This window comes from Plutella xylostella, chromosome 10, assembly GCF_932276165.1.
Source record: "Plutella xylostella chromosome 10, ilPluXylo3.1, whole genome shotgun sequence".
NCBI classification, from domain to species: Eukaryota; Metazoa; Arthropoda; class Insecta; order Lepidoptera; family Plutellidae; genus Plutella; species Plutella xylostella.
Genome location: NC_063990.1, coordinates 11,432,627 through 11,458,511, shown reverse-complemented (window position 1 = coordinate 11,458,511; position 25,885 = coordinate 11,432,627). Strand labels below are relative to the sequence as shown.

The 25,885-nt window shown below is 41.2% G+C and overlaps 2 protein-coding genes and 1 long non-coding RNA gene across 4 annotated transcripts; 1 reads left to right on the top strand and 2 right to left on the bottom strand.

Moving 5' to 3' along the window:
• Positions 1-1,081: 1,081 nt before the first annotated feature.
• Positions 1,082-1,791, bottom strand: LOC125489040. The gene is made up of 2 exons (XR_007266693.1): positions 1,714-1,791; positions 1,082-1,274 (listed from the first exon to the last, which is right to left on the bottom strand). It is a non-coding gene; the product is annotated as an uncharacterized LOC125489040 (long non-coding RNA).
• Positions 1,787-23,329, top strand: LOC105391834 (sodium-coupled monocarboxylate transporter 2). 2 transcript variants are annotated; one of them, XM_038118120.2, is made up of 13 exons: positions 1,787-1,921; positions 5,427-5,695; positions 6,057-6,222; positions 10,382-10,493; positions 13,888-13,955; positions 14,592-14,746; positions 15,944-16,187; positions 17,072-17,187; positions 17,798-17,897; positions 18,824-18,994; positions 20,036-20,184; positions 20,447-20,645; positions 21,613-23,329. In XM_038118120.2, the coding sequence occupies exons 1-13, from the start codon at positions 1,868-1,870 to the stop codon at positions 21,844-21,846; spliced, it is 2,037 nt and encodes a 678-aa protein (XP_037974048.2). In that variant the 5' UTR covers positions 1,787-1,867; the 3' UTR covers positions 21,847-23,329. The 2 variants fall into 2 exon arrangements, with proteins under 2 accessions (XP_037974048.2, XP_048479387.1); XM_048623430.1 differs by having other exon boundaries at positions 1,912-2,021.
• Positions 23,078-25,764, bottom strand: LOC105391826 (Golgi reassembly-stacking protein 2). Its single transcript, XM_038118031.2, has 5 exons — positions 25,618-25,764; positions 25,247-25,531; positions 24,848-25,165; positions 24,354-24,639; positions 23,078-24,028 (listed from the first exon to the last, which is right to left on the bottom strand). The coding sequence occupies exons 1-5, from the start codon at positions 25,678-25,680 to the stop codon at positions 23,676-23,678; spliced, it is 1,305 nt and encodes a 434-aa protein (XP_037973959.2). The 5' UTR covers positions 25,681-25,764; the 3' UTR covers positions 23,078-23,675.
• Positions 25,765-25,885: the final 121 nt, after the last annotated feature.

The window sequence follows — 25,885 nt, the reverse complement described above, 5'->3', positions numbered from 1 at the left end:
AATAGGCATACGTAATGTTAATCCAAATCTCTCCTGACCGCCACCTGCAGTTTGAAGCTTCAGCTTCAGGGCTTCGCTCGTGATGTTCGTGTCTCCAAATGAAAAGCATTCAAATACATAATTATATCTATAGTCATTCTAATATAGGATTCACATAATTCATGGATTTATCTTGCTAAAGATTGGTGAGCAGGTAGCTCTTATCCCGTAGAGCTCCGGCAAAAGGTTTAGTATAAGTACAATATCCACGAGAAAACTGTGAAAAGTTCTTATTAAGCTCTAGTGCAAAGCTTAAGCTTATGTACGAAATCATTACTTACGTATGTTCGAGGACATTGTGCTAAATTGCAGATAAGGTAGAGGTACTTTTACAAACCTTGTGGTACCTATCTCTATTAATTTTAATTGTTTCGTCTAATTTAACTAGAGGTCATTCAATAAAGGATGGAGCGAGACTTTCACTTCGGCTTTCAATTAGAATACGCAAATGTGGTTTATCATTTATGCGTGGAAGGTTTAGACTTGTGTAGTGAATGTGGTGAATGGAACGGAGGTTGCCTGAGTTCGTGGGTACTTACCTACCTAGCTATCGTACCGACAGGCATACGTATATACTTAGTGCATTTTAAATTGAGCTTTACGACACATTCAAGTTATAAAACAAAGTGTTTGCGTGATAATATGCTAGATCAATCCGACTGCTTTTACACCTAAGTACTTAAAAATTTTATGTTCTTAGAAGTTAGTAAGTAATAACATAAAAACACAGATACTACACTGTTTCTTGTTTCCATAACAATTTTGATAAGTAGGTACCTACATATTCACAACGTCTTATTTCCTGTTTCTTCAGAAAATTCCTAACTTGCTCCATCGAACGTAACCTGATAAGCAATAATAATACGTACTCAATTTAATATACCTGAAACCTTTTACATCCACTTAAATGCAGGTACATGCACCTGCACCTACCATATGAACCTATGTATTTTGTTTAAAATTTCTGTGTTATCTTACATTTTAATTAATTTACTGATTAGAAAGAAGAATGACCACATCTTGTTTAAACTTGAACTTGTCATTTTAATCACAGTTACACAGTAGGTAGGTACACGGTGTACTTTTATATTCATTTAATGACGATTGAAGGAAAAGGCAGCGTGAAGCGTAAAATTATCCTGATGACTGACGATAATTGTGCAATGTAGAGTCGTATTGTTAGTCGCTCTCGATAACTTGCTCTCTGCCCACGACCGTGTTTCATGAAAAGTTTACTGAAAAAGAAATAATCGCTGAAACATCAAATCAAAACTGTATTGGACAAGAGCGTTGATATTTTATGAACGATACAATGATGCTTAGTTGATACTCGACTCATGAGATCAAAGTCAATGACCATTTAGTGTTGCTGTGTAATAAATCAGAAGAATTGAAGTGATCGTGTCGTAGACTCGCCATCGGCGCGACTAGTTTATGCAGTGGGAAACATATTGCATCCCATGGAAGTGAACAACGGTTATCGCGGATGTTTTATAAACACTGTACCCCCCGCGGCTCAATGAGAGTAATTAATTGAGTGCTAAATCATGTGTGATAGAGTTGAGATGAGCTGGTCGCTGGTCGTGTGAACCCGCAGTACGTGTCCAGTGAGTCAGGCGCAGGGCCCGGGGAGTGCTCTGATTGAGGAGTGGAGCTCCGAAGCTCCTTAATTACCATTGATTGGTGTGCATGGCCGCGCCACGCCAGTCTCCGCACCACACTGGCCGCCGCCATCGGATATGTTCTACCTATCTGTATTATCGCAGTGACAAAAACTAAATACTGAACAAGTTTTGTAAACAAGACTGTGCCCAGACTGGAGGTCATCATGGATAAACAATTCAATTGTAGAAGTTACAACACTTTTAGTGATAAAGTTAAGGTAAGTTTTAAGTTCGTAACTGTAAATCAGTGTAATTTAATTGGTCAGCGGCTGTCAGACGCAGGTTGTTAGAGGTTCCGCAACAGAAATAGCAACTTCTGTAAGTATAACCGAAACGTATTTTTTTACCTCAATCAGTTCAGACTAATTTGGTACATCACGAAATAACCTTTTGACTTATATAAATTTCGTTTAGTGAGTATAAATGTTACGCAATTCAAATACAGACCTACATTAATACACTGTACTTATAATATTTGAATGCTTTTACTAGGTTAAACCTATAATCTGAGTACTTTGTAATATTTTAACATTGTATAACAATTATTTTTATACTCTTATCATAATTGAACAACAATATTATGTTACTTATTTAAATACTGTTACCACAGTTACTACAGTTGCTTACAAATATCATTAAAGGTTTTTAAATTGCAATAGACTCACTATACCTAGTTGCAATTTTGTTTTATGCATACTTAATATACTTACTAGGAACCTAGATTTATATCACCCGTAGCGTAGACCAACGAAAGAGGGACATACATAAATGATCGTAGGCCGTTCGACTTCAGTGTGATTCAGCGATGACTGAAAATACTTACGATGGATTTCTTACAGCATCATTTTCCCACGCACACGTCACATTATAGTTAATACATATTAACTGAAACATTCATTTGTGTTGCTTAGGGCCCGTTTCGCTATGTCTGGATAATGGCTACTTGTGTGATAGAGACCAACTTCATGGTCTCGTAATAATCCTTTTATTATTACTATTGAATTAATAAGGATAGGTACTAAAAAGAACTAAGTATTTATTAACTGAAAGGTTTTTCTCTTTATGATTCTTCGGCAATACTTAGCATTCAAAGATTGTGCCTAACGTAAAAAAATTGTGGCATTAAACATTGAGTATGATGAATGGTCACCCAAGTCCGCCTTGTTCTATGCAATGTCATAAAATGTTTACTATGTGAATATTCTAGGTACCACACCACATAATACGCGATTAAAACGGCGATAAATAACTTTCCGCATGGAACCACTCTATTTAACTATTCCATTTTATGTTTCTCCCAATGCGATGTGATAATACATAGGCCTAATATTCACGTCATAAATCTTTAGAACCGAATTTAGGAGTTTCAGCAGGGATCTCTGTCTGCAGTAAGATGAGATAGGATTCGATCACTCGTCCAGTCGTTAACACAGCCTTCGCTATCCAGCCACCCCTGGGGGATCACTGTAGCCTACAGAAAACGAAATTTCGCAAGCGAACTGTGCTTTCACCTCACATCTCTAGCTCTCGAGTGGTTTATTCATGAAAGAGTAACAAACGCTGTAATAGTACTTATGAATAAGTACCTACATACATATCGCAACTAACTAGGTAATACATCTGGTATTCGTGATACAGAATGTCCAATATGTAAGAACCTTACCATATAAGCATCTCTAACCTCTAAGTTCATACGGCCAAGGGCCACTCGTGGCGATTCTCGACCATGTTTTAATTAGAATGTCCGAGACTTTGGGTAGATATGATTCTAGCTGAGTTGCACAAAGGAACTTTAAGCTAATATCGGAATTAAATCTATGTCTTTCTCTGTCTATCCGTATACTGTTAAAGCAAGGCAGCCATACATTTAAATGTCGACATTAGCTAAGTTCTTTTCTGCAACTCAGTGTAAGCTAGGTTAATTCCTTCTTACACAACTAAAATCATAAATTAAAAATATAACAAGTGTGTATTCCATGTACCATGTCAGTTGAGTCTTTCATCATAAAAGAGCCTTGTTTCACTTGTAAGTTCAATAAACAGATTTGAATGATTTATTTGATTAGTCAATAGCATACATTTATCTGGTGATTGATAAAAATATAAGATAGGCACGCAGTACTGAAAATGTGGAAAAATATGACTACTAATACCTATGGAAATAGTACTTACCTAATTAGCTTTTGGTTTTGGTACTTTGGGATAGGGAGATAGAGTTTCTGCCGCCTAATTATATTGATTTGTCGCCCACTTACAGCGATCCTTTCCAGACAACCCTTGAATGGATGGTCTGAAAAATTATAGTTGTGTAGTGTGCAGTATACCTATGTACCTACTTATAACACTATTGTTACTTCCTTGACGATCAATTACTTATGAGTTGATGTGTTGTGATCTCACTGTACATGACGAACTGAAACAAAACTTCCCAGAACTCAAAATTAATTAATTCGGCCCTTTCCAGTTTGTCGTTCCTTGTGACTAATAAGTTTGATATAAACATTCCAATCAACGGCGGCCGCTAATTGGTTGGAATGTGAGCCTGCGCATGCGCTGGTTATAAGCTGGTGAAGATATCCGGTGTGATCCGGCGCGGGGTGGCCGCCGCCCGCCGCCGCTGGTTTCCACCGCCCAGGGCTACTCTAGCCTGACAAATAACTGACAAACCATAGCTGCCATGGCACCTCTACGTTTAGTATAAGGAGATAGAGTTGTGGTTAGCGCAGCAGAGCTCCTAAAGTTAGTTTTTCGTAAGCTTGAGTGCGGCTGCGCCCGCGCCGCTTATCGCGTGTCCAACTCCGCGTCCGTCACGCCAGCAGCCGACGACGTGCGTAGGAGTTGAAGGATAACTTCTTAGCCGAGACATTCATGTGATTTAATATGAGCTTAGTTAGTAGATGTTGTCTGCGAGAGCTTTGCATTTGCATTTACTCGTGGGAAATTATACCAAACTAAGCTTTTGTAAATTGGTCTTTATGCCTTTCATGAATAATTTGCGGACTTTACTGTAAAAAACACTCGATTGATTGCCCTGCTACACAGATGATTTATCCGTGATGTCATAAAGCTCTTATTCCCAACCCAGTTCATTCATTCTATACCTAGCCGTAACTCTACCTCCTACGTCTGAGATTGACAAATTGAATAATTGATACGATTTATAGCTTTTAAAAGTTCATCAATCAACTGCACTAATTTGTAGAGTCAATTGCGAGTTCAAATGTTTCGCCGATCAGCAAATTGTTACCCTGAACGCGGCTCACCCACGTCTGTTATGCAACGCACGTTTCCTAATGGTTTTAGAATCTGATAGATGTCGGATAATTAAAAAATAACTTCTAATTAAAACGTATGCAAAAACAACTGTTAGGTTATGCAATGGCGGTGGAATTATGCGTATAAACGTATGTGAAAGGTCGACCCGTCCGCCGCCGGCTGATGGAGCTGCGGAGATGGGAACCTGTGATTAGCCGACAGGGAAATACACTTGCTCTATGTACACATGTAAACACATAGATACAGTGGGTACTCGTGGGTATCTGTGCCGCGTCGGGGCGCAAGGTCCACGCACGATGTTACACAAAGCCTCTTTAGAACGATCGCGATCTCAGTTTAAGACGCTTTTAGAAAGGGAATCGATAGGCTCTTGCGAAAAGATCACTACTTTATGTACATTTGCGACACATCTAATTGCCATGTTAAAACGGACTTTACGCTTTTCAGGTTATCTCAATATTTCTAGTTTTAAATGGAATAAATGTTGCGGGTGCATCGCCGACGCTGCCTGCTGCCAATGCGACGTCTGATCCCGATGTTCCGCTGGAGTTGTTCCACTGGCAGGACTACCTGGTGCTGGCGACGATGCTGCTGGTGTCGTGTGCCATCGGGGTGTTCTACGGGTACTTCGGCGAGGCGCAGACCACGAGCGACGACTTCCTGCTGGGGGGCTCCTCCATGGGCACCTTTCCTATGGCGCTCAGTCTCGCTGCCAGGTATGTCGGTAGATAGGAATCAGCGTCAATAGACTGCATTTTGAACCTACAGGCTGAAGATTAAACAAAAAGCATTGTAACTCGTCAGCTCTTTTGCGAATGACATATATGAAATATATATAATAGGAATGGAATAGGGTTATTATGGTTAGATAGATATGTATTTATGAAGGAAATAGTCACGTGCTAGAACCTCTTCTTCTTGGTCTTGCGTGTTAGCGTGAATGGACCAGATATCACGAGCAATATTATAGCTACAAGCCCAAAATTACGCAGACACTAGCTTGCTAGAAGGAGAAGATGAAGAAGAAGAAGCTCTCAAACTTCAAGCTTAAACACTACATGACAGCATTCCTTCCAGCTTCATAACCGCCATCGAGCTGCTGGGCAACCCGGCGGAGATGTACGTCTCCGGGGCGCAGTTCTGGATGATCTGCGTGGCGTTCCTGCTGGTGGTGCCCGTCACCAGCCGCCTGTACCTGCCCGTGTTCATGCGGCTGCGGCTCACCTCCTGCTATGAGTACCTGGTGAGTGGAGAGCGATGTTTGTTGTAGATGCTGTTGTAAAATTCTTATAGTTGGGAGTCAGGAGTCTGAGGAGGTCATTCTAAATAATGTTTGTTCTAAGAGCTTGGTTTTGAAAATTCCTCAAAAAAATTGTTAAGGGTGGATTTCAACAAGTCCTAAAAAATCTTCATTTCCGTGGACTTTTTTATCTTAAGGTTTTTTATATTGGAAAAACGCTTTTATTAAAGTTTTTGTTAATGTTAGTGTTTTTACTAAATGGGTAGCAGATAAGTTAAAAACTTAGCGAGATACAGATGATTAAAAATTTCGTGCCACGGCGATGAAACATGCGTTCACGGCAATGAAACAAGCGTCCACGGCAATGAAACAAAGGCCCACGGCAATGAAGCAAACTTCCACGGCAATGAAAGAACTGTATACAATGGAAATAAAAGAATCAATCCTCTGCAATTTTTTAAAAATACTGTGAGGGAAACGCAAACTCAGACAGGTATGTATGGCAAAAATATTTGGATAGATATTGGAACGAAAGAAAGAACGAGAGTATGTATAAAAAATAAGAATATAGTATGGAATTCTCTAAGTAGCATTGTGGGATCCGTATTGCGACGTATGAAACAAAATGTTTCATTTCACACTAATAACGTTCATAAACCTTAATTACCTATAACATCTATATTTTCATAAGGTATAATATGCAATTTGTATACTGTTCATTTTATGTAAAATTCATAAAATATACTATAATACGACATAATCTGTGCAGAATTACACAACACCGGCAAAACACCTAGCACCAAAATATAAAGATAGGTGCGGTTAGGTGCACATGTTGGTCAGCTAAGCGTCCCCCTACATAGCGCCAATAATAATAATGCAGTCAAAATTCCTTGCACCAAAACCTAAACATAGAGCGTCTCCCCATGTAGCCCCGCTTCGCTTTTGATGAACATGTGCACTTAACCGCTCCTCCTCTCTTTTCTCGTCATCGCACCTATCTTTAGGTTGTGTTGCTAGAGGTTTTGATGGTGTTGTGTAATTTAACACAGATTATGTGATACGATAGAATATTTTATGAACTTTATGCTAAATCATAGTATATTTTAATTGGTGTAATAATATGAAATGTACATGTTATCATCATTAGCCTATAATCATCCAATGCTGGACATAGGCCTCTCCCAAGGAGCGCCACAACACTCGGTCCTCGGTCGTCCGAATCCAGCCACTACCGGCTACCTGCCTAAGCTTGCATATTTTGACAGCTATGTTGGTAACCTTAGTCCTCTGACGTATAACCTCTTTTCTGATACCATCCATTAGAGAAACCCCAAGCATAGCTCTCTCCATAGCACGCTGAGTGACTTTAAATCGGTGGACCAGTACCACCATCAGTGTCCACGTCTCTGAACCATATTTCATAACTGTCAGGGCGCAATGGTTGAAGACTGTTGGATGCACCTTTCAGCCTCCTTGTCGAAGTTGCTTCTGCCTAGCCTAATAGTCTGCCTCCGGTAGTCATATTATTGCACAACTTCGATAGTTGTCTCACGAACGATCACCGGCTCCGGTTTTATGTGAACATTCTACATGACTTTTGTCTTGCCCAAGTTCATACGGAGGCCTACACGTTGCAAGCAGCATTTCCCACCACGCTGGTCCACAGGGGGTTGGTGGGTTCACATATTATCTAGATGTGCTAAATCTATAGGTAGATATGCAGGATTCGTCACGATGTTTTCCTTCACCGTAAGAGCGATGGTATACATTGTATTTAAATTCAAAGGAACACATTGGTACATGTCAGCGCCGGAATTCGCACCCGCATCACTGGCGTGGCTTACCCGACTGAGCTACCACCGATCTTATTTATACATAACGTTCATTATAATTATGTTGTGATTCGAGATATATTTCGTTTTTATACATCGCGATACGCACCCGTTTTAACGCACTGCAAAAAGAGGTAATTTGACTAGTCCTGTAGGTAATATGTCAGAGATCGGTATTACCTGTATTACAGGTAAAAGATGGTATTCTATTCTATTCTATTCTCTGTGGGGGTGTAAGTACCTGCACCTGGCTCTCTCGAATGGAACCTTTGTGCATATCCCCAAGGTCTAAACTGCCTTCCTAAGCTTGGACCATTTCCCCACCACGCTGGTCCACTGCGGGTTGGTGGGTTCACATATCTAGATTTGCTAGATCTAGATATGCAGGTTTCCTCACGATGTTTTCCTTCACCGTAAGAGCGATGGTATACATTGTACTTAAGTTAAAAGAACTCATTGGTACATGTCAGCGCCGGGATCGAACCCGCATCTCTGGCGTGAGAAGCGGGCGCTTACCCGACTGAGCTACCACCGCTCGTAAAAGATGGTAAAGATATGTTACTTTGCCTAATCATACATACCACGGCGATGAAAACATAAGTCACGGAAATGAATAACCTGTCCACGGAAATGAATAACCTAACCACGGCAATGAATACAAATTATTTTACAAGACATGGCAATGAAATTTTTTTCATTGCCGTGGCTTTTTTTTCATTGCCATAGCAAATATTGGCCACGGAAGCCACGGAAATGAAAGCATGGCGATGAAAACCAAGGCATTAAATATAAATAACTAAAAAAGTATTAAGTATTCGAAGAAATAAACACTTTATGAGGTAAATATTTTCAAAAAGCTTTCTTTTGAATGCTTACTCTAGAAGACAAACTTAATTTTATAGAAGTTATATCTATCCACGGCAATGAAAGAAAAAATGTCCAGTCCCCAAAATTTTTACTGATTTTCACTATAGCGCAAAAACGCGGGCGCCGATGTACCTCCTTCCACGTCGAGCAGTTAGGCGACACTTGTAAGAAACGATTAGCGCACTGAGGGGGGCACCCAAGTTCATAGGTAAAACAATATCCTTGATCATGTTTAGGACACGGCGATGAACAGAAGTTCTGGGACACATGAAGTTTCACTTACCGTTCGTTATATTCTTTATATATTTCAATAAATGTATTCCGTGACAATACTTTAACTATTAATGTATCAAATGAAACTAAGTTTAACTATCAATACTCAATATTTTTTCATCAATGAAGAATAATACAAAACGTGGTGACTTGGGGACAGACACGGCAATGAAAGATTTGGAGTTTTAATATATTTTTAAAAAATATCCATTAATCCTATTAATAAAATATTTAGTGCTACACATAGATAACTATTTCACTTAACCGGAAAAAAATATTAGAAAATTATAACTTGGTTTTTTAGTACCGATTTCATTGATGCCACGCAATTTTTGGCTGCGGGAAATTCACCCTTAACTTCATTCACAGGGACCTAGTTAAAAGTCACGTTATTAGCAAAGTTTATATGAAGAAGTTCATTATATTTTTCGCGAAATTACATGAGAGACCTACTTACAAAAGCTGTTGAGAATGACCCCCTGCGTCTAATGAGACATAATTATAGCTATTAAAGCACTTGCATACAAGATGAAACTATAAAATGAGATTATTAACTTACTGTTGTGACATTATATCTTACATCGAATCTTCAGCAGTTAGAAATATAAGGTCGTAAAGAGATCCGAATTCGGGATCTTTCGTCAATAAAGACCTATTTCATCAGCTAGGCAGTTTAGCGGCATGCTGGCACTAGGCAATGCTTACACAACACACATGTAAAGACCCTATTATAAATCAGATAAAAGAGTATTGCACATTAACCTCTCTAGTTCTAATAATATTAGGTAGCAGTGTAACGCTCAAGTCGCTTTATTGCTCCGTATTGAAATGGTAATTCTACGCTGGTTCGCGGTAATCGGTCCATTTGAAGGTAACGGAGTGAATCTTAAACTGCGCGAGGGAATTTGGGTTTAGGAGTACAAATTACGACTTTCTTACATAGTGAACAAGTACCTTAATAGCGGATAGCTTTGCTGGCCCGTTTAAAACATCCCATGCACATGCACAATAAGTTGATGTCACGGGCAGGTTTCAATCTATTTTAGGCTTTAGGTAGGACAACGGCCGATTCCTCTACACACTCTACAGTACTATATGGGACATAGAATCCTGACCCCTATGATGATCAGGTTTCTTTACTGTATATACCTAGGTAACAAAGGTATAATGTGATCGTTTGTTCGCAGGAGGTGCGGTTCTGCAAGGCGGTGCGCGTGTACGCGAGCGCGCTGTACATGCTGCAGATGATCCTGTACACCGCCGTCGCCGTGTACGCGCCCGCGCTCGCGCTGTCCGACGGTGAGTATTATGTCATTATCATCATCATCAGGATCACACCAAGCAGCGTCAGCCAGTCGCCGTATTAGGGCGTGCAAAACCGGTTAACCGGTTTTTCCGAAAACCGGTTAACCGGACAATATTTCACGGTTTTTCATAACCGGTTTTGAGAGTTCAAAACCGGAAACCGAAAACCGGGTTTTCACCGGTTTTGATCGTATTTTTATATACTTTTTTACATACATTAGAATCTGAACCCATAAACTCTAAAAATAAAAGAATTTGTATATCGGTTGGCACACTGATGGACACTAGATTAATGGTGAAACTCATAAAAAAGCACTAAAATATTGTATGGAAATTGAGTGACGATTTTCTGGTGCACATGCCGGCACTCTGCCTAGGCGCAGTAAAGCAAACACGACGTGTGAGTTCACACTTTTTGCTGTATGAAAACTTATTGCTGTGTGAAAAAAAGGTACTCTGGGTGCACATAATTATAACGTTGAAATCTTGGCCAATAAAGCACAACAAGGTGGTCTTCATACAAACTCTGGGTAAAACAGGACTGCATTGACCGTTGTTGAAAATATAATTAGGCCAAGTGCGGGGACTGCATTCGACGTTATGGAATTTTTTTCATGAAGTGTTGAGGACTTCAAATCAAATGCAGTCGTGTCCATCAATGAGTTAGGCTTTCTTTCGTTGCGTTGATAACAAATATGTAATACATCAAAAAAACATTTATCATCTTACTGCTACTATAGAGTGGTCGAAAGAATCAGACGATAAATGTTTTTTTTTTTTCAAAATCTGCCTGTATGTTTAAAATATACAATTATTGATGATAACAGAACGATATAAAAACACCATTAAGGTGCCACACACTTTTTGTAGATGTGATAACAGTAAGTACTATGATAATTCTTATTTAACTTTTTTTCCTGTTCACTAAATTATTAATTTGTCATATGGTTGATTAAAAACAGATAAGTATATCATAAAAAATGTTTTATTCGTATGTTTTGTGGATATTTCTATCTAAGAATATGGGTCCCTTGTTTAATTAGTACTGTATGACAAAAAATATATAAGTAATATCAAAACCGGTGAAAAACCGGTTAACCGGTTTTGAGGCTGAAAACCGAAAATTCAAAACCGGTTTTGAAAACCTTCCGGTTTTGCACGCCCTACGCCGTATACGCTGTCCGACGGTGAGGGGTTATGGCATCATCATCAATAATCATTAGAAGGGCTAGTATGGGCCCGCATTTAAGACGTGACAAAAGTTACTCTCCGCCGCGCTCGCTCTCGAGGCTGCGCGATGTGAGTGAGCACGATGCAAAACTTATGTCACGTCTTAAATGCGCCCCGTACTACTAGCCCAGGTTCACTTATATATAACTAGCTGTGCCCGCGCGCTTCGCTTCGCCTTAAAAAGTTTTCCCGTGGGAATTCCGGGATAAAAAGTAGCCTATGTTTTTTCCCAGGGTCTAGACCCTATGTAAGTATACCAAAATTTCATTCAAATCCGTTCAGTAGTTTTGGCGCGAAAGAGTAACAGACAGACAGACAGACACAGTTACTTCCGCATTTATAATATTAGTTAAGTAGGATGAGATCATGCAGCGTCAGCCACGGTTGCTGGGTGTGGAGATGACTTAATGGATCTCCAAAGCAGCGAATTCCACACTTAAACATTATACTCTCTACAAAGTCTGTTAGTTAGGTAGTGAATTTACACCAGAATACAGAACCACTCAATTAATTATAGAAAACCTAAATAATCTGAACGACATAACCAGAATAGAAAAGAAGAAAAATGATCTCATAAAAATTACCACTCTTCATAAGGCACGGACATAAAGTCGGTGGAGTGACAATCATTTTTTTAAAAAAAACGACATAACCAGGAAAACTTCTAACCGAAATAGCCGCTTACCATCGTCATCGCACTCTAGATTCTGTAATGTTTATCATTTCACAATCATTATAGTGCTTACAAGGAATTACAACAATTACTTTAATTGTGTCTGAGACACCGCTAGTTTAATAAACATTAATAACTTATAACACGTCGAAGCAACGCCCACGTCTGTTAGCCGCATGAACACACGCCGCAGTCCACTCATCATACAAGTACAAGTTGGACATAAAATACTTAAGATATTACTGACGATGTGACGATGTACCCAAGGTACGGGACCTATACCTATATTTATATATTTGATGTTATGTTATCATTATCAGGAAGTGAAAACTTCAAGTACTTACAGCCACGAATTAAATGGTCAGTCGCAAATATGTTACCTATAATGAGTATAGTAGAATGGATGGTCAGACAGTCAGACATGACATAAAATAACACAAACTTTAAAATAGGAGAGTTGGGTACCTACGTAAGGAATCCTATAAAATAATTAAGAATGCAGACACATGCGCCAATCTTTTATAATTGATGACAAAAGTAATAGCATATAAAATCACGGATTGCATTGCTCTAATAAAACCAGTGAATGCAATTCTGCTTATGTAATGTGGGTGAAGTAAGTAGTTAGCGACTAATTCGTCACAAGACGCGATCAATTTCGGCCCGCGCTGCCCTCCATACTAATCATCACCGAATGTACTCCTCCCTTCACATTAGACCCCTGGTAGAACCTCTATCGTACGGAGTTAAGAGTGATTATGGCTTGGCTCAGGGGACTTATGAAAAGGCACAGTAATGTGACCACTGCAGTAGCTGCAGAGGGCAGCTCTTACATCATACTACATTTTATTATAAGTGTCTTTACGTGACACGACTTTCATGATCATATCTAGATTCTAGGTGATGGCTTAGCCCTGGAAGTTATTTTATAGGCACCCTAGGACCAGCCTTGCCTCTATAAGCACTAACGCAATGTTACGAAATCACACTACCCAATAAAATAAGAGGTCACATGAAACTTCCATTCAGTTATAATATGCATGGCTTCTTAACGATCGATCGTCAATCGTAAATGTGAACCGCTGCGCTTCGCCCGCGCACTTCAATTGCAGCAATCAGTCCATATCAATGAGTGCATTGGATGATGGGATGACTAAGCATAATTAAATATAAGTCCGTCCATGGTGGTCCTGGACGGAGAAAGTTTTAAGTACCTAGGTTATGTCACCTAAATAATAAATTGTATCATCAATATACATATTGATAACAATTAATATGACCGTTACCTGTACTACGTATGCAGCGCACAGGTGTTCCAACAGTGTTTGTAAGTCGAAGAGGGGTCACACATCAAATTCAACTTTTCAGCAACTTCTAATATGTTCTCATCTCTGAAATGACCGTACGAATTAAATGGCGTTTCATTATCCGTTCGTAGAATATCGCGGATCGAGTGTACCCATTAAAAGATTGTGTAATTTTCAGTGACGGGGCTGAACACGTACCTGGCCGTGTCCCTCGTGTACGTCGTGTGCATCTTCTACGCGTCACAGGTTCGTATCATACTAAGTATACTAATAATAACTAAGTTTGTAAGTAATTTAGGGTTTTCTTGCGACCTTCACTTTTCTTAAAAATCGTTTCCCGTAGGAATTAAAGAATAAAAGTTGTAGTATTAAGCAAGTGGGTTCACGGGAAGAGCTTTGGTAGCCGGCGGGAAGCATTTTTCGATTCACGATTCACGACCCATTACGTCCCCACTGCTGGGGCACGGGTCTCCTTCTAATGAAGGAAGGGTTATAGGCCTAGTCCACCACGCTGGCCAAGTGCGGGTTGGTGGACCCCAACACAAGCAAGCTTGTGATGAGAGAGTTGTCGGGTAAGTGGCCAACCCGACTGTCAGATGTTTTCAAGCCGCCGACTGCTGCCGAAGAAGCAACCGGGACCCACGGCTTAACGTGCCATCCGAAGCACGGCAGGAAGCATGTTTACGACGTATTCTTTTGGGAGATCAGACTAATAGACTTAATTTAACAGCATGTTTCATTGAGTAAGTATACAGAATGCTGCCAAAGTTAAAATGATATAACCCTGAAACGGTTATCCAAACCCCCTTTTCTGTTTACCCTGCAGTAAGTGTAGGTAATATAGCCCCTGAATGGTGATTTACACTAAACTTGTTGTTCCAGGGCGGCATGAAAGCCGTGATCATGACGGACACGTTCCAGTCGGCGGTGCTGCTGGGGTCGCTAGCGGCGGTGCTGGCGCTGGGGGCCGCGAGGACCGGGGGGCTGGACCACGTGTGGGACCACGCCCGGACCACGGGCAGGCTGCACTTCTTTGAGTAAGGAGAAGGAGGGCTGTTTGATATGGGGATGGTTTTTAACCGTTTAGCTGCCATGCCCTAGTATAAGTACTCGGGCTCGGCTGCTAGCCATATTTAAATATAAAATAGGATTGGCAGCTATTTGAGCTATTTGTTTAATCTGATGAGTCAAACTATCCTTATTTTTAGACGGATAACGAATACTAGATCTAGTACTTAAAGTATTCGCAAATGTTTCACCAAAATCAGTCCAGTCGTTCAAGAGTTATAAGTACTTACACAAATTTCATGGGTTTTTATCATCGGTTGTCTTAACTAGTCAATGTAAATCTTCCATACGAGTATCATAATCATAATCACATCAATAACTCAGAACAAATACCGTATCTGATGAGTGATCCATCATTGCTCGTTTAGCGAACATTACAAAGTCCATTACCATAACTCAGCCATAATGAAAGCTTAGCAACGAGATTAATAATGTAGTAACGTATTATTGTAACAACTAGTAACAAGCCATGGTGACCAAGATTTACTTTCTATGAAGTGAAAACATTCTACGCATGTAGTGTAGGTATGTGTGTATGATGTAATAACTCGTTGTAAGTGATCGTAATGTGATATAATGTGAGTTGGTACGCGATACACTGATTTACATAGATTGAGGACGCATTAAGTACCATCGTCGGCGTCGGTAGTTATTTATACTATGCAATGGAGTAATTTTGTTAAGTAGTTTCGTCAGTAAATCACCTACAAAAACATAAGAGTAGTCAGAGTGGAGAAGTGTGTTGCGATTTATGTATCGCTCATGTTCACTGATTATGAATAATAAATGTGTAGGTAGGTACTAGGTAAGGTACTGCCAATAGGTGACTTTATACATATTAGAGACCACGAACAGGCAAACGCATCGTTGGACGCCCTCCTGCCCGCTGGACCGACGACCTTAGGCGGGTAGCCGGTAGTGGCTGGATGAGGAGGGCAGTGGGCCGAGTGTTGTGGTGCTCCTTGGAAGAGGCCTATGTTCAGCAGTAGATGATTATTGCTGATTATTGGCTGATGATGATGTAGGTATATATGGGCATTTTATGCCACCTCTTACTATACCCTATCAGGGAGTGATACCATTAGCAGTAAAACGTTCATCATCATCTACCACCACATCAACTCCTACTCTAAACCACCATTCACCACTCCTCCGTCTTCTTCCAGCATGAACCCGGACCCCACGGTGCGTCACTCGTTCTGGTCGGTGGTGGTGGGCGGCACCGTGTACTGGGTCAGCATGTTCTGCGCGAACCAGGCGTCGGTGCAGAAGTACCTGTCTGTGGAGCGCATTGCGCAGGCGCGCGTGGCTCTGTGGGTGTCTGCGCTGGGGCTGATAGCGGTGTACTCTGTGAACTTTGTGACTGGGGCGGTTTTGGCCGCGCATTATGCTGACTGCGATCCTATACAGGTATCTATTCTTTGTTAGCGTGTAGGAACCTACACCTGGCTCTCTCGAGTGGAACCTTTTGTGCTTATCCATAAGGCCTAAACTGTCTTCCTAAGCTTGGACTTAGCTGCCTTCCCACCACGCTGGTCCACTGTGGGTTGGTGGATTCACATTATGTAGATGTGCTAAATCTAGATATGCAGATTTCCTTACGATGTTTTCCTTCACTGTAAGAGCGATGGTAGCATGATGTCAGCGCCGGAATTTGAACCCGCATCTCTTGCGTGAGAAGTAGGCGCTTACCCGACTGAGCTACCACCGCTCTCTCCAATACAGGCTACATACTATGGAGGCTAAGTAGCGTGGAATGGCTAACATTGGTCCGCCTGACCTGACCCATGGTTGACCTAGATAGGTCTCCGGGTGATTACTGTTTATTTTCCACTATGAACCAAAAATAGAAATCACGAACAAACATAAATATAATAGCTCTCCAGTAAACTAGTTACACAAGAAGAATTTGTAGTTTGATTCCAATTACTCGAGTATTTAGTTACGAAACGCAAAGATCACGGGTGAAAGGGCAAGGCTGCGCCATTGGGCGAGCCATGTATTGAAAAATCAACACCTATCTGGTAATCTCATTTCATTAACACATGAAATCGCTAGACAAATTAGCATACGTATAAAAGTTTTAAATTTTAATAGTCAAAATTTATAACGTCTGCTACGAACGTCGTAGCGCTACGAGCGTAGCGCGTAGCAATTTTCACTTTTACGCGTTGATAAATTTCAGTTGTTACCAATGACCTCTATTCGTAGATCAGTCATAGTCTTTGATCTTTTAAAACTATTGTCAGTAACTAAAAAGTGCATGGTATTTACCTCGTTATTTTTTCCTTCAGTCGGGTCAGATCAACGCGTCGGACCGGCTGCTGCCGCTGTACGTGGTGCGCGAGCTGGGCGGCGCGCGCGGGGTGCCCGGGTTCTTCGTCGCCGGCATCTTCGCCGCCAGCCTCGGGTAAACACACACACATACATACATAGACACAACACTGAGCAGCAATGATAAGGGTTGCTAAACCAGCAGACTAGTGCAGGGCAGTCTCTACTATCACACACAAGTTTTCCTATCCTAGATGCTTCTCTCTGGTATATGGCGCACCAATCAGTTGCTTCTGAAAGGCTGGATGAAACAGTATCCTTCATGGCGCCCACAATGACCAAGTAAAACCTTGTAGAATAGTTCACAATACTGGTAACAAATGCGGTATCCTTACACTCGACCTATCCAGGCCCACCACCGAAACGAAACTGGGAGACAAACCTCTCCAGCAACCGCCGAAACAAACCCGCGCCACCACGAACTGGAAACGTCCAGCGCCGCGCCGGTTCCAACTCGAGCCTCGGCCGCGCCAAGTGTGCAATTTACAACGCATTTCGCAAATCTGCTAGAAGGTTACTTTATACTGACGAAAACGAGATCTGTCGTGAAATCGTTAATTAATGCGAGATAGAGTAGCTCGCACAGAAGCTTAGTTTTTCGTCACATAGAGTGACCCCTCTCTCGCCATAACACGTGTAATGACATGATGAGATGAAGACAGTAAGTAGGTGGCTTGTGGTTGCAGGACGGTGGCGTCGGCGCTGAACTCGCTGGCCGCCATCGCGTGCCAGGACATCGCCGGCGGCCTGCTGGGCATCACGCTGCCCGAGAACAAGGGTGCTGTGGTGAGTGCACGATCTACAATAATGATGTCTATAGTTTGTTACCTATGCTTCTACAACAGTAGCTATTTAGCCATGAACAAAAGAAGGAGGATGGTTAGCTAAGCTCTAAGCTCTCTAAGTAAATAAATAAATAAATAAATAAATAAGCTGCTACATTATTGACAGTTTTTAGCATTTACCTAAAGATAGGATAAACCGCGTGATAAGCTAATTCTAGCTTAGTTCACAAATTAATACCGACCGATTTTCAGAATGTAAACAAACTACTTACCTTAGTTCTGTTGGTATGCCTACAACTATTACTAAAGCCACTAAGACTTACTTACTCTTCACCAACTGTTCAATTAGCATATCAGTGTAAAGTGATACGCACATGGTAATAAATATCCGTGCCACGGGAGCAGCGGTCGGCTTCCTCCGAGAGTCGAGTGTCGATCACATAGATGTAATACTTACATATCTGTTACACACCGATAGATATTAAGTAAATAATAGAAGAGATGGCCTGAAATTTTTTACAGACTACAGATACCTATAATAGAATAGAATAGAATATTGCTTTATTGAACACCACATAAATCAGACAACACCACATAGAACTAATGTACAATAGGCGGTCTATAAATGAAACAGATAGATACAAATTGTCGATTGTTAGACGATAATTTGTACCACATTGGATTCTTTATCAAATCTTAGCTAAAAAATTCAGTCCTATAAGTCCGACTCCAGATTGGGACTAAGTATCAATTTAAATGTAAGTTACATAGCTGTAGCATTAAATTCTGGTGCATGTAAACTAAGAAAACTATGCACAAACAGACTGATAAAATAAAAAACAGTCAAAGATATGATAGTCGTAGACTTCCCTTTCAAAAAGTGAAAATGTACATTACACAAAGTCCTTTTTCCCCTCGTAATTCCAGATAGCGCGCTGGGTGTGCCTCGGCTTCGGCGCCCTCTCATTCGCGCTGGTGTTCCTAGTGGAGCGGCTGGGGCCGGTGCTGCAGCTGGCGCTGAGCTTCAACGGCATGGCGGGCGGCGTCTCGCTGGGGCTCTTCAGCCTCGGCATGCTGTTCCCTTGGGCTAATACTAAGGTATGTTGAAGGAACTTGTACGAAAATGCCGAATAATATCCGGTAAAATGCTAAAACAGCTCTTCTCTTTTTCCCATATAAGTACAAATATTTTCCACCGAAAATTAAGACGACCGAATGGCGTAGTGTTTAGTGACCCTGACTACTGAGCCGAAGGTCCTGGGTTCGATTCCCGGCTGGGGCAGATATTTGTTTAAACACAGATATTTGTTCTCGGGTCTTGGATGTGCCCGTAAAATGGCAATAGGCCCGCCCCCTATTACATTGGGACCAATATAACACTCTGGCGAAAAGTGGGTGCAGCAATGCACCTCTGCCTACCCCGCAAGGGAGTACATTAGTACAAGGCGTGAGTGAGTGTGTGAGTGTGTGCGAAAATGTAGAGTCAATTTGGACTTTATTGCTATGCAATATGGGGACGGGAACCGGAACAGGAAAAAAGATAGGATACAATGAGAACCTGAAGAATGCCATGCCTTTGCCATGAAGAAATGGGAAAACAAGCTCGTTGGGTCAGCTAGGTAGTAATAAAACAAATGTTGGAGGCTGGTGTGTGTATTTATGACCCTGCCGCACCACACACAGGCCAAGATAGGGTTCACCGGTACTATATAAATATTCAATTACCATTAGCTAATTGAATGTTCAGTGTCGGATAACCCTTAACACCCATTAAATTACCTTTAGAAATTTATTACTATGAATAGATCTACCGAAATTCCTTACAATAAATAATAAGTACCTATAGGGTTTCTTAATATTCACGGTAAGTAATTGAATAGCGAACCAAAAACAGGGTGTTTTGTGATATCTGTACAGACAAAATATGGGTCCGCCGTGCATTGCTATTTTTTTTTATTTTTTATTTATTTATTTATTAACAAACAAATATTGGTACATATAATTAACAATATAATTAAACTGCTGTTAAACAAACTTACCGATTGCATGAAAGCTCTCGGATTCTTGTCTCTCGTAAAGCAAGATTACCCTCTAGCCATTCTGTAGTAAGTAACCCTGTCCAACCTTTCTTCTTTCTAGGGCGCGGTGGTGGGCGGCGTGGTGGGGCTGGCGCTGGTGGTGGCGGCGGGCGGCGGCGCGCAGCTCGCGCACCTGCCGCTGCACCACCTCGAGACCTCCGTGGAGGGGTGCCCTGCGAGTTATAACCTCACTGCATCGTTTCAGCTCACGTGAGTTTCATAATCATCACAATCGACATTGTCAGGTCTTATTATTGATGGTCGAATGTTGGAAATAAACATTTCTTCCACATCCAGAAGTAGCCACAATAATGAAAGTTGCGGACAGGATCTTTTTAAGTACTTACCTATTATATATATGGTTCCCATAGGCATTTCCAAGTTGGCTAATAATTCTACAACATACATACTTATTGCCTCATCCACTGGTTCTTGTTTCAAGTTCTTTAACTTCGAACAAATTTATCACCAGGGAGAACGAAGACCAAGCGGTGTTCTGGCTGTTCCGAGTCTCGTACCTGTGGTACTCGGCGCTGGGCTGCCTGGCCACCATCCTGACGGGGCTGCTCGTGTCGGTGGCCACCGGCGTGCGCGACCCCACGTCCGTGCCCATCGACCTCATCTCGCCGCCCGTCGTGGCGCTGCTCAACTCCTTGCCGGACTCTATGAAGGTACGCAAGGTTATTGGAAAGGAGGGTTAAAGGTCGCAATCCGGAAGGTAACATTTATAAAATACCCTCGCATCACTTGGTAGAGATAGTACTTACCTAGGCTACCTCTGGTACCTACCGACTGGAATGGAATAGGTTCTAGAATGGAATATAGGTAGGTAGGTACCTAAACAAAATTCCGTTATAAGTACACAATTTTAGCTAATAAGGTCATTCATACTGCTGACCGATTTGCCGATTGAAGATCACTTTCATTAATTTAATGTAAGTAACCTCAATTAGATGACAAACTGCCTAGGCAATCTAACTAAACGTGATCTAGATTGATAACGATACATCTATAGGCGTATTGAATGAAGACCTAAGCTAGTTCGCTGTCCACTTTCAGTGTTTCGGTGACAATAGCGATGTATGTCGAGGTCGCGATGCGCGTGACGCGGTCGCCACCGCGTGACCTCCGCTTTGCTATGAAAGTCTACCGGAACTCTTATGTTGCTCAACAAGTTCGCATAATTCTATTCTATAAACTGCGTGTGTGAGATTTTGTAATCAATTGTTTTTCAAACGGTGCGCGGTGGTCGGAGTTTTCTGGCTGCCACTTTTGTTAAAGGTTTCGTTATGATTTAAGTAGTAACTACTTAGGTATGAAATATTGCACATATCGGTGTTTTCCACTCCAACTGAAACTTCATAGAGTAGGGATTGGGACGTCTGCCCTGCGGCATAAGATGGGTGCAATGAGGGTGGACGAAGAATGGGTGGGGCAGCAACTATACATGAGCCCATGATGCACAAAGATATATACTTACTTAAGTTTTCCTTTTAAAGGTAGCCTTATTCTAATGAATTCCACCTCCCACAAAGCGTAGGTATAGCCATGATACTTAATTTGATTTACCTATCTACTCAATCTAGAATCATATCCTACAACCCCACCAACTTAACCTTAACAAATGTCCCTCCCCAGAAAATCCTGCACGTCCCGCGCCGACTGGGCGCCGAACGCCGCCGCAGCTCGAGCGTGCGGCCGCCGACCGTCGCCGACGATAAGGACACGCGCCGCCGCCGCCGCCTGTCGGAGCTCGCGGGAGGCGTGTTCTACAGCGACGGCATAGGCCTCACCAGGGGACATGATAACCTGGCCATGGGGATGGACTCGGAGAAGCCGCCGGATGAGAACCATCATAACACTAATTTGTAGATGGTTGAGGCGGACGCCAAGCTAATGTGACAATCGTTTTTGTGATGGAACGTGCCACGAGGTCCACAGCCTACTAGGTATAGATCTGTCTACCTATCGTTCTTTCATGTCTCGCAAGATCCGAGTATACAGAACTTCACCACATTGTCTTAACTTATTACGATTAGGTAACTACATACTTAACTTACCTATCATCATCAGCTCGTTAATCTACCATAGCTAGACATTAGGCATCTCCCCTAATTTTAATTAAGTAGGTAGATAGTTAATTCTAAGTTAAGGACAACACCGACGGTAGGTACATATGATTTGTTAGGATCAAATGAGTCCTGTGTAGGACCATTGATAACCCTACCAAACCGTGCCAATGCCAATCCAGTGTTTTGACTAACTTTTAAGATTAGCTGTAGGATTACCAACCTATTGTATTTTTAATGAAATTGCCAAAGTTGCTGCTAAGTTATTCTAATATTCTACTTAAGTACTTACCTTCATTAACGATTATTGATAAGTTAATTTTTTATTTAATTCCTGTCATAAAAATGACTTAAATAATATTAAGAAATAAAATTTTGTTAAGTATTTATAACGGTCGTGATTGAAATGTTTGTTGTTTTTGTTTCCCTAATACTACATCCTCATCGCGGACCGAAATGTAGGTAGGTTAAGGTATAAATATGTACATTGTACCAATCAACATTTCCTAAGCCTATAATTGCGATGAATACTTACGTATTTATCATAGATTCATATTCTTCTAATATTATATTTAATTATATGGTATACCAACAGTTTGACTGATTCTCTGACATAGCATTGATGCGTAGCACTAGCATCATCTGCTCTATGCAAAACCTGTCCTGCAAATTACTTTCTTACGCAAAGCCACTGCGGGCATCTTGATCAACTTGTTTTTGCGGCGAGTGTACCCGGCGTCGCCAGTCATCTCCTAATTACAATATCAATAACTACGCAGGCCCACTTAGGTATGGAGTAGCAATCAGTGTGCCAATAAGCACCAGATACATAAATATAATTAGTCTACGGTATACCTAAATAGCTATTTACCTATCGTTTTTAATTAGGTATGAAATATTATAATATTATAGGTGATCAATTTGTCACAAATTAATGGGTTAATTCCAGCAGGTAGTATTAACTTATTTTTTTGTAGTAAAATTTATTTTTTATCTCGATTTGATAGGATATAAAAAAGCGAAACAAAACAATTAACTATATTTCCAACTTTATTTTAAATTGAACATAATATTACTTACTTACACATGATAATTTAACATACAAGTTTAAAATGTAGGAAGGTAGGTAAAGTTAAATAATATATTAGAAATATATGCATAAAACTTAATTGAATTTCGCTTCATGTGTCCATCGTGTATTGTTTCAGCATGTTTCCGTGATAGCAATATTATGTCTAGGCCGTAACTAAACATACTGCAAGTACATAGTTCTACCTACTCATGAATTAGATAAATGCGTCCCAATATAGCTTTCTCAAATCATTAGTTGTGACCATAAAAGCAGCAAGCCTATAAAAGGTGTTACGATGGGTATTTTGCTTGTAAATTATGGAATGAATGATGTACCTGTTTCATTACATTGTTACGTGACTGTAACATCGAAACCTCATTGCACTTTGAACTAATCCCGACCGCGTATCCAAAGTTCCCTTTATCTACCTTCCAACGCGACATTAGGTATACAATATACATCATTTGAACATAACAGTCACAAACTGAATAAAAACGCAACAATATCGTGCTCGAGCGCACTTGAAGGCAGACGGTGTGAGTCAACGAGTGAATATCATTTCATGATAATAGGTCGGGTTGCTGGTGGTGCTGGTGGTGGATCTCCTGCATGGTGTGCACGGGCAGCGTGGTGCTGACGGTGATGGCGGGCATGCCGGGCAGCGACACGGGGGTCAGCACGGGCATGCCAGCCGACGGGAACGGCTGCTGAATAGTACTGGTTTGGAAGCTGCTCATGTCGAACGTGGGGATCATGGTCGGGGGCGCGTCGGCGGCGGCGGTGGGGTAGGTGGGGATGTAGGGCTGCGGCTGGCTCATGGGCAGGCCGGGCAGGCTCGGCAGCGGCGCCGGCGGCTGCATGCTGGACACCGACGGTATGCTGCCCAGGTTTGTCAGTGTCGCATCCGCTAAGTCTGAAAAGAATGGTTTGGGTATTTTTGAAATTGATAACTGCTGCAATCTAATTAATTTGTAGTAATTATATTGCCTAATACGCAACTAGTGATAAAGGGAAAATTTGAGATAAGAGCAACATTTGTTAGAGGTTTAGTGCTATAAAAATAATTAAAGATTTGTAATGGTATTTCATGAAGTACAACAGTACATTTCTCTCTCAGCCCATGTAATCTTATTTTACTTGGAACCTAAACTGTGCTCAATTGATTAAACTGTGTCCAATTTATAAAACATAATCAAACATAGATATTTACTAGTTGAGCCATTAGTTATAATACTTACTGCTAGAATAGGCAGCTACATTGGAGACCATAGAGGTGGCTACTTGTGGCACGGGGGTCCCTGCAGTGGGACCTCCAATAGGGGGACCGCTAGGGTCCGGCTGAGACGGGGCTGGTTGAGTACTGTATGTCGTTGAAGGGTTCACCATTGGAACTCCCGTTAGGAACGGAGGTGGCGGAGGGTCCACCACTTGAACACTTGAGGTTTGTGGTATCAGGGGGTGGTTCTCTTCATTGATGTTCATGTTTTGTACACCAGATACTAGGTTTTGTTGTGTGTTGCTGGCCTGAAATGAACGATAATTTAATAGAAATTAATGTGACCACAAATGACCAATCTCTTTAAATATACCTCTATAAAAAATAAAAGTAAATTTGGTCTTTAATTATAAATTGAGTGGTAAGTAAATTATGGTTATCATTAAGTAAGTGTAGGTAAGCACTCATGAATCTCATCACCTGTCCAACATAACAACAAAACTATCAGAAACTTACCATAGATGCAGCAGTCATATTTAGTGGGGGAGTAGGGCCAGTGGTGCCATTTCTAATAGGAATCCTATGCAGGTAGCCGTAGCCAATCCCACAGCCGAGGCTTCCCTCTCCTCCCCAGTTGGTGTTAGGGGTGATGACCACCTCCCTGCAGGAGTCATTGTTTATATTGTACACATACAGCTTCAATGGCCGCCCCTCATGGGCCTCAATTAGTGTAAACAAGTCTTCACTCTCATGCATTATTGAATCAGCCCCAATTATGTAGTCAGAGAATGGCCTCAGCCCAGCTAACTCAGCTGGAGATGATGGGTGAACTTCCTGCAAAGATAAAGTAGGTAACATGAGTTTTTCTATCATTTACTGTAATAATAATGATAGGAATCAATGTGCAATACTTACAAGAACATGCCACACATTTTCATTGGCTCCTTCAAAAGAGCAAAACCTAATACTGACTCCGAGCAGCCCCTGGCCACCCCAGGTGCTGCACGGCACTATGTTCACTTCGCGAACTGACTGCGACTTACTACTATACACTAACATCTTTATAGGGCGGTCAATATTCTGTTTTAACAATTCTTTTAGCGTGTCGTTGTCTTGGTCTAGCCTAGTATCTTGCATGGCCACTATGAAGTCAAAAAATGCTTCCAGACCGGCTTTCTGGCCGGGCGAGCCATCCTGAACCTGGAAAAACACAATGTCAATGTTTTACACTGGATGAAAAAACGAAAACAAAGGAACCTCCAGTGTCAATAAAACCCTTTACACACCCGTAAAACATGGTATCCTTCAGAACCGCCTCCGGGAACTTCAGAGCTCTGAGAAGAACCCATTTTAAAAGAAAATTTAACAAAATTCTAATAAAATTTTGTGATGATCAGCGACATCAACAATTTTTGACGTTTCGTTACGTGGCGTTCAACAGCACAGACCAAAAATATTATTCGATTATGATTATGCATGGCCAAAATGTACATTTCCCATCACTAAAGACCCTGTTGCGTAGAATATCACAATATTTTTCCTAGCTTATTCAAC